Raw genomic sequence first — 11,806 nt, 5'->3', positions numbered from 1 at the left:
TAGTCTTTTATATTTTATATATTCTTATATATAAATGTTAATATATTATTTATATATAACTATATGTGTGTGTGTGTGTGGTGGCACATGTCTTTAGTCCCAGTACTCAGGAGGCAGAGGTAGGAGGGTCTCATCTCGCTTGGTCTATATGTTGAGCTCCAGGACAGCCAGGGCTACATAGGGAGACCCTGTTTCAAGAAAACCAACGAACCAAATAAATCATTTTATTAATCAGTTAAATTATATTAGCCAAATAGGTTAGATTTAATTTCTGTACCTCCAAATTTCAGATGCACAGGAAGAAGACAGGGCCAACCATAGCTTTACTGCCAGAGCACGGAATAGCCGGTATAGCCTAACATTTCACAGTCCTTGGTTTTTGTAGAGAAGGGGCTTCCCATTCCTTTTGTAGCCAAGTGTGACACTTTCCCCCCTTTTTTCTGTTTTTTTTTTTTTCCCAGACAGGGTTTCTTAGTTTAGCCTTGGCTATCCTGGAAATAGCTCTGTAAACCAGGCTGACCTGAAACTTGGAGATCTGCTTGTCTCAGCCTCCCTAGTGCTGGGATTAAAGGCATTTGCCACCACCACCCCGATGACATTGCTTTTTAATTACAGAGTAAAAGAGTAATCTCTCTCTCTCTCTCTCTCTCTCTCTCTCTCACATATGGGGTCTCTCTGGCTATGTAGCTCGAGGTGGCCTGGACTTTACTATGTATCCCCGGCTGGCTTTCAACTCTTGATAGTTCTGCTTCTCTTGGCCAACTGATAGGACTATAGTAAGTGTATTCTTTTTTTTTTTTTTTAAAGTATTTTTTATGGTTTATTTAACTTTATTTTATGTGCATTGGTGTGAAGGTGTCAGATCCCCTGCAACTGGATCTTCAGACAGTTGTGAGCTGCCATGTGGGTGCTGGGAATTGAACCCGGGTCCTCTGGAAGAGCAGTCAGTGCTCTTAACCACTGAGCCATTTCTCCAGCCCCCAGTAAGTGTATTCTTTTTACTAACTCCCAGGCTTTATTTTTACAAGTCTGTAGGCAATTCAGCATGATTAAATTTAGAGTGTGTGTGAAAAAACGGAGAACATCAAGGTGCACTATCTAGCTGGTATCCCTGTCATCTTTACCTAAGGGATTGCTAAACTGGAGGACCAGATCCGTCTTTACAGTCAGTCGTCTAGGGGAAACTTCCATGCAATTCTAAGGGTTACTCCAGGGTCACTAGTAACTGCGGTGAGTGGTGCATTGGGCCCACTCCGTGTGCCGTGCGGCACGGAGCAGTACACCATGCCTGTTCCCCAGGCCTTGCACCACTGGGTATGGAAGAGACAAAAGAAACGCTCTGGCCTCGCCCTTGAGGAACTTAGAAGTCCGACTGGCAAGGCAAGATTTGTAAAAATTAAAACGCAATCAAGTGAAAGAAAAACGAAGAATCCACTTCAGTATAACAATCGCTTATTTGTGCTTTGCAGAGCAGCGGCGTTAACTTGAAGGAGTTTTAAACCAAGAGTCGGAAGAACAGACAAAAAAATAAATAAAAAAAGCCACACTAATATGGAAGAAAGGAGCTGTCCTCGAATGGGAAATGCCAAGTAAGGGCCTAACGTGGGAGGAGGGGAGCCTTCTCCGGGCGACGGGGGCAGCGGAGAGCGGCCGCCTTAAAGCCGGAAAGGCCGGTGGCCACTGCGGCCGGTCGGTTTAACCGAAAGGTGACTTCCTGAGCCTCCATTTGCGCGGCAGGGCCCAGCGCGGAGGTCGGCCCGTGGGGGCGGGGCGGGCAGTGCGCGCGCAGGCGCGCTGGCGTGCCTCGCCTCGGCAGGGGGCGGGGCGCCTATATTACGTGCGCGGCGCCGCCCCTGCGAGAGGACGTTGCGTGCTCGCTCGCGCCAGGCGGGTCTCCGTGTCTTGCCTCGCGAACTCGGTGAAAGGAATTGGCGCCGTTCGACACCAGGCGGGTCCGCTCTGCAGCACTCAGCCATCTCCAGCCGCAGCCGCCGCCCGGGCCGACCAGCAGCCGCCGCCACAGGCCGAGGGAGCCAGCAGTCAGCGGTGAACCGGGGCCCTCACCATGAGTTCATCTCCGGTTAATGTCAAGAAGCTGAAGGTGTCGGAGCTGAAGGAGGAGCTCAAGAAGCGGCGCCTCTCCGACAAGGGCCTCAAGGCCGATCTCATGGATCGACTCCAGGCCGCGCTGGATAACGAAGCCGGCGGCCGCCCCGCCATGGAGCCCGGGAACGGCAGCCTCGACCTGGGTGGCGATGCGGCCGGGCGCTCGGAAACAGGCCTCGAGCAGGAGGCCGCGACCGGCGCCGAAGACGACGAGGAGGAGGAGGGCATCGCCGCTCTGGACGGCGACCAGATGGAGCTGGGCGAGGAGAACGGGGCGGCGGGGGCGGCTGACGCGGGAGCGATGGAAGAGGAGGAGGCGGCGTCGGAAGACGAGAACGGCGACGACCAGGGCTTCCAGGAGGGGGAGGACGAGCTCGGCGACGAGGAGGAGGGCGCGGGCGACGAGAACGGCCACGGGGAGCAGCAGTCCCAACCGCCGGCGGCGGCGCAGCAGACCCCCCAGCAGCGCGGGGCGGGCAAGGAGGCCGCGGGCAAGAGCAGCGGCCCCACCTCGCTCTTCGCGGTGACGGTGGCGCCTCCCGGGGCGAGGCAGGGCCAACAACAGGCAGGAGGTAAGAAGGCGGAAGGCGGCGGGTGAGTGTTGCGTTGTAGGTGCGCGCGGCTGGAGGCCCGCGTGGGGACCGTGCCCCAGGCCTGCCGGGGCCCCCAGGGGCGGCCGCAGCCGGAGGGGGGGCGGGGAAGCCCGGGGCCGCCAAGAGGATCTGCTCGCCATGCCTGCGGCGCCTCCATTATGTATGTCGGGCGCCGTGAAGGGGGGGAGCTGCAGCTGCCGTGGTGGAGGGGGGGAGTGGAGGCGGGCGGGAGCGCCGGCCGCTGGAGCGCTGCGTGCGCGCGGTTCGGGCACATGTCTGGGTGGGGGGAGGGGGAAGGTCCCGGGGCGGGCGGGCTTTGGCGGGTGAGCGCCGCGGTATTGTGCAAGGCAGCGCAGGGGCTCGGTGTGACGTCACTTCCGGCGGGAGGCGCCGGGCGCGGAGAGCGGGGCGGAAGCTCAGTACAATGCGGCGGCGGGGCACGCGGGCTCGTGATGGGGGAGGGGAGGGGGAGCCCACGCTCCCCCTCCCCCGCTTGCGCGCGGCGCACGTGGGGCCGGACGGCAGCGTCGCCGGGTTCTCTTCCCTAAATGCCTCCTGGAAGGTTACCTTAGGCTCGCAAAAAATTAGCGTCTTTGAACAAACTGCGTCACTGTCTCCAGGCCAATTTCGGGCCGATGGTTTTTTGTTTTTTGGTTTTTTTTTAATTCGCTTTCGTTCCGAGGGTTAAAGTCGTAGTTCCAGTGTGGAGAGGAAAAAAAAAACAGCTTTTGAGGGTCGAAACAGAAAAGTACATTTCACCATTAGTCTGCGGCCTGGTTCTTAAGGCGGTGGTCTGTGTCGTTGTAGGAGACGGCAAAACAGAACAGAAAGGAGGAGATAAAAAGAGAGGTGTTAAAAGACCTCGAGAAGATCATGGCCGAGGATATTTTGAGTACATTGAAGAAAACAAGTACAGCAGGTAGAGGATCCTAACCTAGTTTCCGTTTGAACCCCATTCGTTCTGCACGGTGGGAACAGCTTTATCAGGAGACAATTGTGTCTTTCAGAGCCAAGTCTCCTCAGCCACCTGTTGAAGAAGAAGACGAGCACTTCGATGACACAGTGGTTTGTCTTGACACTTGTAAGTGAAGCGGGCTTCCCCGCTCTTTCCTCAGCTTTTTAAGTGTTAGGAAAGGTGGTGATCTCAAAGTGGAGAAACCCCGTTAGAGATTTAAAGCAGGAAGGTAACAGTCATGTTCAGGATACAGTAGTTTATTATTCAGCACTACTTCCTATTGGTAATTTTAAAACTATTAATTGGTAATATTTTTATGACTTGGAATTTCCAGTACTTAGGGATTTAAAACTAATACCGAATTTTGTTCAGCTTTCAGAAACTTGTTTTTTAAAAACCTGCCTGTAACTTGACCTTAGGTAATAGGATATTTTTTTATTTTTGTGGAGCTATATTAAGTGAGCTATTTGGGCTAGTTGAATACTTACTAATGATTTTCCCATTAGCACACAAGTATATTCCCTATTCTAAGGATTGTAATATTACCTTTTCAATAACTGCTCTTTTGTTCTCAATTCCAGTTCAGTAGCTGCTGCTTTAACATAAGTTGATTTCTTCCAAAGACCTGGGGCAGCAGCAGTGGGCTATCTGAGCCACTAGCTTTCTTCAGCAGCGAATGGTATCAATGGCAGCGCTGTAAATATGCTACTTTACCCAGTTGGGTTGCAATTGAGTATGAAGAAGTATTGCAAACCATGAAATGGGCTTTAGCTGTCAGATTTGTATTTTGATCTTTTAAAAAGTTCATTAGCTTAGTATTTGAAAAGGATGTATAAACATTTTGGTGTGAGCAGAACAAAAAAAAAATCAGTGCCTCAGCGAAGAGTTAAAAGGTTTCACATGGTTAAAACTTGGATTCTCATTTTCCTTTATACAGATTGTGTTCAGAGTCCTGAGAGTTAATTCAGTGTAAGGCTTGGGCTGGTTTCTAACTACATAACCTTTTACAGTCAGTGAAGTCTTGACAGGAGGGAAAAAGCTGATTTGGAAGTTTTGTTTACTGAACTGTAAAAGAATTCACAGGGTTGCTTAAACCATGATTGAAGAGAACATTGCTACTTAGGAAGAAGAAGAGTAGTTTTAGATCCAGTCAGCCAGGATTATTTGTTTTAAACACAAATAATTGATAGCAATCAGGAATTTTATGAACAAAGCTTGAATTTCAAACTGCGGATGAATTCAGTAACAACCAGCAGCTTTCTAATATAACATTAGCTGTCAAGGGTGAATTCTAAGAAAGCTGCATGATGAGCGCTAGTGACCCAGAGACAAATAGGTTCAAGACTGGATTTGTATAATCCAGGCAGCAGTTAATACCTAATTGTGATACCTTACCAGGAAGAGTAAAGCAGACCTAAAAGGCTACACATTAACACTTTAGACCGCCAAGATTCTTGGTTGAACTGGCTTACAAGTTTTCAGAAGTGAGTTGATTTTTAGAACCCTGGTGTCAGTCTACCAAGTACAGAATGAAGAGCTCTCTTAAAATAGTTGGTGGTGGCTTCCCTTCAGTTTTTATTGTCACTGGTAAATTCTACCTGGTTCTGGCATACTTCACTTTGATTTCCTGCTGTCCTCTACTGCTTGCCTCTAAATCAAGGTAAAGAGCAGAGCAGGTATGTATTGATGTTGCATTCTCAATCATTTTACATGCTTAGAGCACTTGAAACATAAGCATTGATTGGCAGTTGACTTCAGTGTATGATTAAGTCTGCCTTGGTGGGAGTGGGGCTCAATGAGAGTAGGAATGAGAGCATGATATAAAAACAGTAATAAATGAAAAACATCTGAATTTTTTCTACATAGCTGAGATACACTGGATGTCAAAAATAATTTGGCATTTGATATAATTTCAGATAACTGTGATCTGCATTTTAAAATATCAAGAGACCGCCTCAGTGCTTCTTCCCTTACAATGGAGAGTTTTGCTTTTCTTTGGGCTGGAGGAAGAGCATCTTATGGTGTGTCAAAGGGCAAAGTCTGTTTTGAGATGAAGGTAAATCTAATTTTGTGACTTCCCAGCAACTTTTATTGGTTGATGGAACCGGTCAGAGGGACCCCTTTACGTTTCCTCTGAAGTAAGCAGGTCTTAGGAGACTGTTCCGTTACATTTTTTAATATCAAGAGTATACAGAGCTAGTTCACTTAAGGTATTTCTGTAAGTTTACATTAATTCAGACCTTTGTTAGTTCCATGTATCAGCTTATTAGTTCTGAGAGGGGAATGTGTTTAGCTAAAGATTGAATTCTTTGTTTTAATAGCAAGGGAAGAAGTTGGCCCATAGCCCAAATGAAATAAACTTAAGAGTTCGGGGAATTGCATTTGGGTTTTCAGCTTAATCATGTAGCTATTTGATTTTTCAGGTAACGGAGAAGATCCCAGTCAGGCATTTATACACAAAAGATATTGACATACATGAAGTCCGCATTGGCTGGTCCCTAACTACAAGTGGAATGTTGCTTGGTAAAGTTTATATTTGAGTACTGCAGAAGCGGGAATGTTTAGGATCTGGTTACAATATTAAGTGAGAGTTAGAAAGCTTTGATCCGATTTTGCCCATTCAGTGTTACTATTCTATTTTACAGTTAGAAAGTGCAAGCAAGGATACTTAAACTTTTTTCTTCTTGTCCTTCTGTAGTTTTAAAGATGATTAAAACAGACTACCTTTGACACGTAAATTATCAGTTTACTGTTTATATCATAGCGGACTGTAAGTCGGTTAAGCATTTGGTAAAGAGACGGCTGTCAGATTGTCATGTGCTCACTAATATTTTTTAGCATTCATTTTAAATAGGTTAGGTGGGTCTGAACTGTCTAGGCCCTAATTTTAAGTTTTTGGGGTTTTTTTTCCTTTTAGGTGAAGAAGAATTTTCTTACGGATATTCTTTGAAAGGAATAAAAACATGCAACTGCGAGACAGAAGATTATGGAGAGAAGTTTGATGAAAACGATGTGATTACATGTTTTGCTGTAAGTTAAATTCTCTGTAAATGCCAGTAGCTGTGTGTATAAATTAAAGAAATTCTATCAGTGTGATTATATACTAGATCTACGTTAAAGACAGGAGGGGCCTAGGAAAAAGAGGCTTAGGGGGTAAAGTAGTACCTGAGTTTGGATACCTTGCACCTATGTAACAAACAGCACAGCAGTATCTGAGTTTGGGTGGGGACCGAGGAGAAACAGCCAGTAGAGCTGAACCCTTCAGCTCTGGGGTTAGCAACAGGAATAGCTCTGACGGAGCCCTGGCCACGAAAAGCAGTTGAATTGGAGGAAGACACATTTTAGGGATCACTAACACAATTTGACATAAAAACAGGAATGGTGTGAAAAATATCCTCTAAGTCATGGATCATGTCTTGTGTTTATGAATATTAGTTTACATTTAGCTTAAACATGTTAACTGTGGGGGGATTATACTTCTGTGTACCTTGACAAGTTTAGAAAGCTCAAAAATAGATTCAAGCTGATTATAAAAATTTTGTTCAACAGAATTTCGAAACTGATGAAGTTGAACTCTCCTATGCAAAGAATGGACAAGATCTTGGTGTTGCCTTCAAGATCAGTAAGGAAGTTCTTGCTGACCGACCACTGTTCCCACATGTTCTCTGCCATAACTGTGCAGTTGAATTTAATTTTGGTCAGAAGGAAAAGCCATACTTTCCAATACCTGAAGACTCTACTTTTATTCAGAATGTCCCCTTAGAGGACCGAGTTAGAGGACCAAAGGGACCCGAAGAGAAGAAGGATTGTGAAGTGAGTTGTTAATGTGCTATCTGTAAAATGTTTATAATATTGAACAAGACATACATCAAGCAAGGATAAATCCTTGGGAGGTTATAATATTGTTAATACTTTACTGATGAATGATGAAGTTGTAAAAGTGTTGCTGTCTCTCCACCCCTACTGTAGGTTGTAATGATGATTGGCCTGCCAGGAGCTGGAAAAACTACCTGGGTTACTAAGCATGCAGCTGAGAACCCTGGAAAATACAACATTCTTGGAACAAATACCATTATGGATAAAATGATGGTAAGTAAAATTGAAATTAAAATGGCTAGCAGAGTGGTGGGTAATTCTAAGGGACGGCAACTTAACTGTGGCTTGTTTCCATTATTAATACTTTAGACAGAATTTTGGCTAAAAATGATACACCTAGCTAATCTATCTTCAATAAAATACGTTCAATGACTGCTTCCTCCAGAAATTAATCCTTAAAAGCAATTTAAAGGACAATTTAAAGTCATAAAAGCTCTTTATTTTGGTTTTTCAAGACAGGGTTTCTCTGTAGCATTGGAGCCTGTCCTGGGACTTGTAGATCAGGTGGGCCTCGAACTCAGAGATCCACCTGCCTCTGCCTCCTGAGTGCTGAGATTAAAGGCGTGTGCCATCAGCGCCCAGCCCAAAGCTACATTTTTTTGTAGTAATGAAAGGATGCGATTGAATTATGTTTTAAATGGTACCGGTGTCCTGTATGTATTTGAAATCTTTTATTAAAAATATAACTTGAAGTATGCAAATTAAAATTTTCTTGGTAGGTGGCAGGTTTTAAGAAGCAAATGGCTGATACTGGGAAACTGAACACGCTGTTGCAGAGAGCCCCACAGTGTCTTGGAAAGTTTATTGAGATTGCTGCCCGCAAAAAGCGGAATTTTATTCTGGATCAGGTAAGCAGTAACTGTAACTTTTAAGAAAATGTTAATTGATGAGGTGAAGGATTGTCTAACTCTTCTCTTTATGTCCTTTAAGACAAATGTGTCTGCTGCTGCCCAGCGGAGGAAAATGTGCCTGTTTGCAGGCTTCCAGCGGAAAGCTGTTGTCGTTTGCCCAAAAGATGAAGACTATAAGCAGAGGACACAGAAGAAAGCAGAAGTAGAGGGGAAAGACCTCCCAGAGCATGCTGTCCTTAAAATGAAAGGCATGGAATTTTTAAAAAATTGTTAATGTGCCGGGTGGTGGTGGCGCACGCCTTTAATCCCAGCACTCGGGAGGCAGAGGCGGGCGGATCTCTGAGTTCGAGACCAGCCTGGTCTACAAGAGCGAGTTCCAGGACAGGCTCCAAAACCACAGAGAAACCCTGTCTCAAAAAACCAAAAAAAAAATGTTAATGTCTTTGTGGTTTATGCCTGAAATACTCTCAGCACCAATACATTTAAAGATTAATCTTAGTAAATATAATAGTGTTCGGCTTACTTTTCAAAGGGTGTCACTAAGCCATGACCAGATACTGTAATAGGTTGAAAGAAATAAAGATATTCAGAGATGATTAAAAGTTGTAGGATTTACAGTAGTTTGGCAACTTTAACTTAATCTGACTTTATTCTCTGTAGGAAACTTCACCCTGCCAGAGGTGGCTGAATGCTTTGATGAAATAACCTATGTTGAACTTCAGAAGGAGGAAGCCCAAAAGCTTTTGGAGCAATATAAAGAAGAAAGCAAAAAGGCGCTCCCACCAGAAAAGAAGCAAAACACTGGCTCAAAGAAGAGCAATAAAAATAAGAGTGGCAAGAACCAGTTCAACAGAGGTGGTGGCCACAGAGGACGCGGAGGATTCAATATGCGAGGTGGAAATTTCAGAGGCGGAGGCAAGTACATTTTAGTTTTTTCTTAATTGAAATTTAGAAATGAGCGAGGTCTTTACAGTTTAAGTTTGAAGTAGCCAAGAAGAAAGTTTCTTAGCTAATTTCTATGCTGCCATGTTTAACTAGTATGTAATTTAAAATTTACAGTAGGTGTAGGTATACAAGTATTAAAATGTGGTGTTGCTTGTTTTTCACTAATGCTATAACTTGACAGTAGGTAGGAATTATACTTTGTTTACAGCATAACTAAACTGAACTCTGTTTGTGTTTAGCTCCTGGGAATCGTGGCGGATATAATAGGAGAGGCAATATGCCACAGAGAGGTGGTGGTGGTGGAAGTGGTGGAATTGGCTATCCATACCCCCGTGGCCCTGTTTTTCCTGGCCGAGGTGGTTATTCAAACAGAGGGAATTACAACAGAGGTGGAATGCCCAACAGAGGGAACTATAACCAGGTAATGGCTCCAAGAGGTGCTAACATCTATAATTTGGTATAGAACGTTGACATAACTTCAATGGTGGCATTGAAATAATTGCGAAACTATTGATCTTTGAATTTCAGATATACTGACAGTAACAACAATGAGCATGGGTGGGGCTTTATATAGGGTTTCTAAATGCCCCTAAAAATGGAAACTTTTGTTTCAGAGTTCTTTGTTTACAGATTTTATTTTCTTTCATAGAACTTCAGAGGACGAGGAAACAATCGTGGCTACAAAAACCAATCTCAGGGCTATAACCAGTGGCAGCAGGGTGTAAGTAGTTTCTTAAGTGATTAATAAATTATAGTGTTTATGTTTACAAAAATCAGGTGGAAGTGTTCTATATACATTAGTAGGACAAGTTGTCTATTGTTAACGTGTTATAAATTATAACCATGGTTAGGCTGGAGTTTAACAGTTTTTTTTAGATAAAGTAATATCTATTACATATGGTTTTATTATGGCTTTTTAATAGTTTTAAATTACATAAACTAACCCAAGTCTTGTGTTTCTTTTTGTAATGTGTATTGGTAAATAATATGGGTAATTGGTAAATTAAAACTTAAGTCTCTGGTCTTACGTAGAAATTAAGTGTGACAAGTATAAATTTGTTTTCAGCAATTACTCTGAATTAGATCATTGTCATTTCCTAAAAGCAATTTGAGTGGCTTATTGATGTTTTTTTCTTTAAAAACAAAATTTTCTCTTACAGCAATTCTGGGGTCAGAAGCCATGGAGTCAGCATTATCACCAAGGATATTATTGAATACCCAAATAAAACGAACTGATACATATTTCTCCAAAACCTTCACAAGAAGTCGACTGTTTTCTTTAGTAGGCTAACTTTTTAAACATTCCACAAGAGGAAGTGCCTGCGGGTTCCTTTTTTAGAAGCTTTGTGGGTTGATTTTTTTTTTTCTTTTCTTTTTTGTACATTTTTAATTGCAGTTTTAAAGTGATTCGTAAGAGAACCTCAGCATTGTGCACGATAAGAGAATGTGTCAGTATTTCAGGGTTCTACATTTTATCTGTAAAATGTGACTTTTTTTTTATCACAACAAAAGTAAAATGTTGCTTTGTACCTGGTGTCTTTTATTAAGCATTTACTCCCCCATTTCTCACAGAGAATAACAGTCGGGAGTCATTGTCACAATAAAATAGCAATGTTAGCAACCAGATTCATGGAAGGACTAAGTGTCCTCATGAATTGCACAAGATTCTGTACTGCTCATGGTACACTCCATCCTCTCTGTGAACTGGTGGGTAATAGTGAAAGAAATTTCTGACAAACCGGGAAGGCTATTTTTTTCTGTTCAACAACGGAATTTGGAACAATTGGGAATGAAGATAAAATTTGGAACCAAGATTTGAGAAGATGGAGTGTATGTAGAAGGGCTTTTAAAAATGTAAACTTGGTTGCATTATATGTGGAGGCTCAAACTTGTGAAGGTTAAATACCATAAATTTTTCCATTTGTTCTGCATTTTGATTCTGAAAAGAAAGCTGGCTTTGCCCATTTCTTATTAAAAAAAACTTGTTGTAAATCCAGTTGTCTAATGGGATCTATATGAAGTTAGCTATGTCTGTATGCCCTTCTCCCACAAAATACTGTATAACTAGTGTGCTTGTAGTAGTTAACTCCACCATCTTTGTAAGCTAATGAAATTGTGAGTCACCCATTTATATCTTTTAATCATGTCAGTTCTCGAATGGGTATCTCCTTAGCCTGCTGATTTCTTTTTCTTTCTAAAGAAAGTGGGTGGAGAAATTAATTTAGACGTTTGTTTGCAATAAAAGAATTCATTTTACTCTTGTTTGGGATTCTCGCCATCAAGGTTCAAAATCCCTTTATACTACAACTCCCAAGAGGAGAAATTAAGTGTGTGCTCTCTGGACAGCTTATTCTTTTACTTTGTACTTTGGAACATTTAGGTTTTAAAAACTTAAATGTACACTGACAATTTACAATATAAAGCTGAATTCTTCCCCTCCCCGCAAGACGACTTATAACATTTATGAGGGGCAAAGGTAC

At 43.3% G+C, this 11,806-nt stretch overlaps 1 protein-coding gene across 1 annotated transcript; it reads left to right on the top strand.

Annotated features, from left to right (window-relative positions):
• The first annotated feature begins 1,859 nt into the window (after positions 1-1,859).
• Hnrnpu (heterogeneous nuclear ribonucleoprotein U) lies at positions 1,860-11,582 on the top strand. Its single transcript, XM_075989277.1, has 14 exons — positions 1,860-2,678; positions 3,507-3,618; positions 3,707-3,780; positions 5,571-5,710; positions 6,078-6,177; positions 6,572-6,684; positions 7,204-7,467; positions 7,624-7,743; positions 8,250-8,378; positions 8,461-8,629; positions 9,042-9,296; positions 9,566-9,747; positions 9,976-10,047; positions 10,487-11,582. Exons 1-14 carry the CDS (start codon positions 2,066-2,068, stop codon positions 10,538-10,540), a joined length of 2,397 nt encoding a protein of 798 aa, XP_075845392.1. The 5' UTR covers positions 1,860-2,065; the 3' UTR covers positions 10,541-11,582.
• The last annotated feature ends 224 nt before the right edge of the window (positions 11,583-11,806 follow it).

Source organism: Microtus pennsylvanicus, chromosome 10, assembly GCF_037038515.1.
Source record: "Microtus pennsylvanicus isolate mMicPen1 chromosome 10, mMicPen1.hap1, whole genome shotgun sequence".
In the NCBI taxonomy this organism is placed as follows: Eukaryota; Metazoa; Chordata; class Mammalia; order Rodentia; family Cricetidae; genus Microtus; species Microtus pennsylvanicus.
This window is presented reverse-complemented; position numbering and strand designations above follow the sequence as displayed.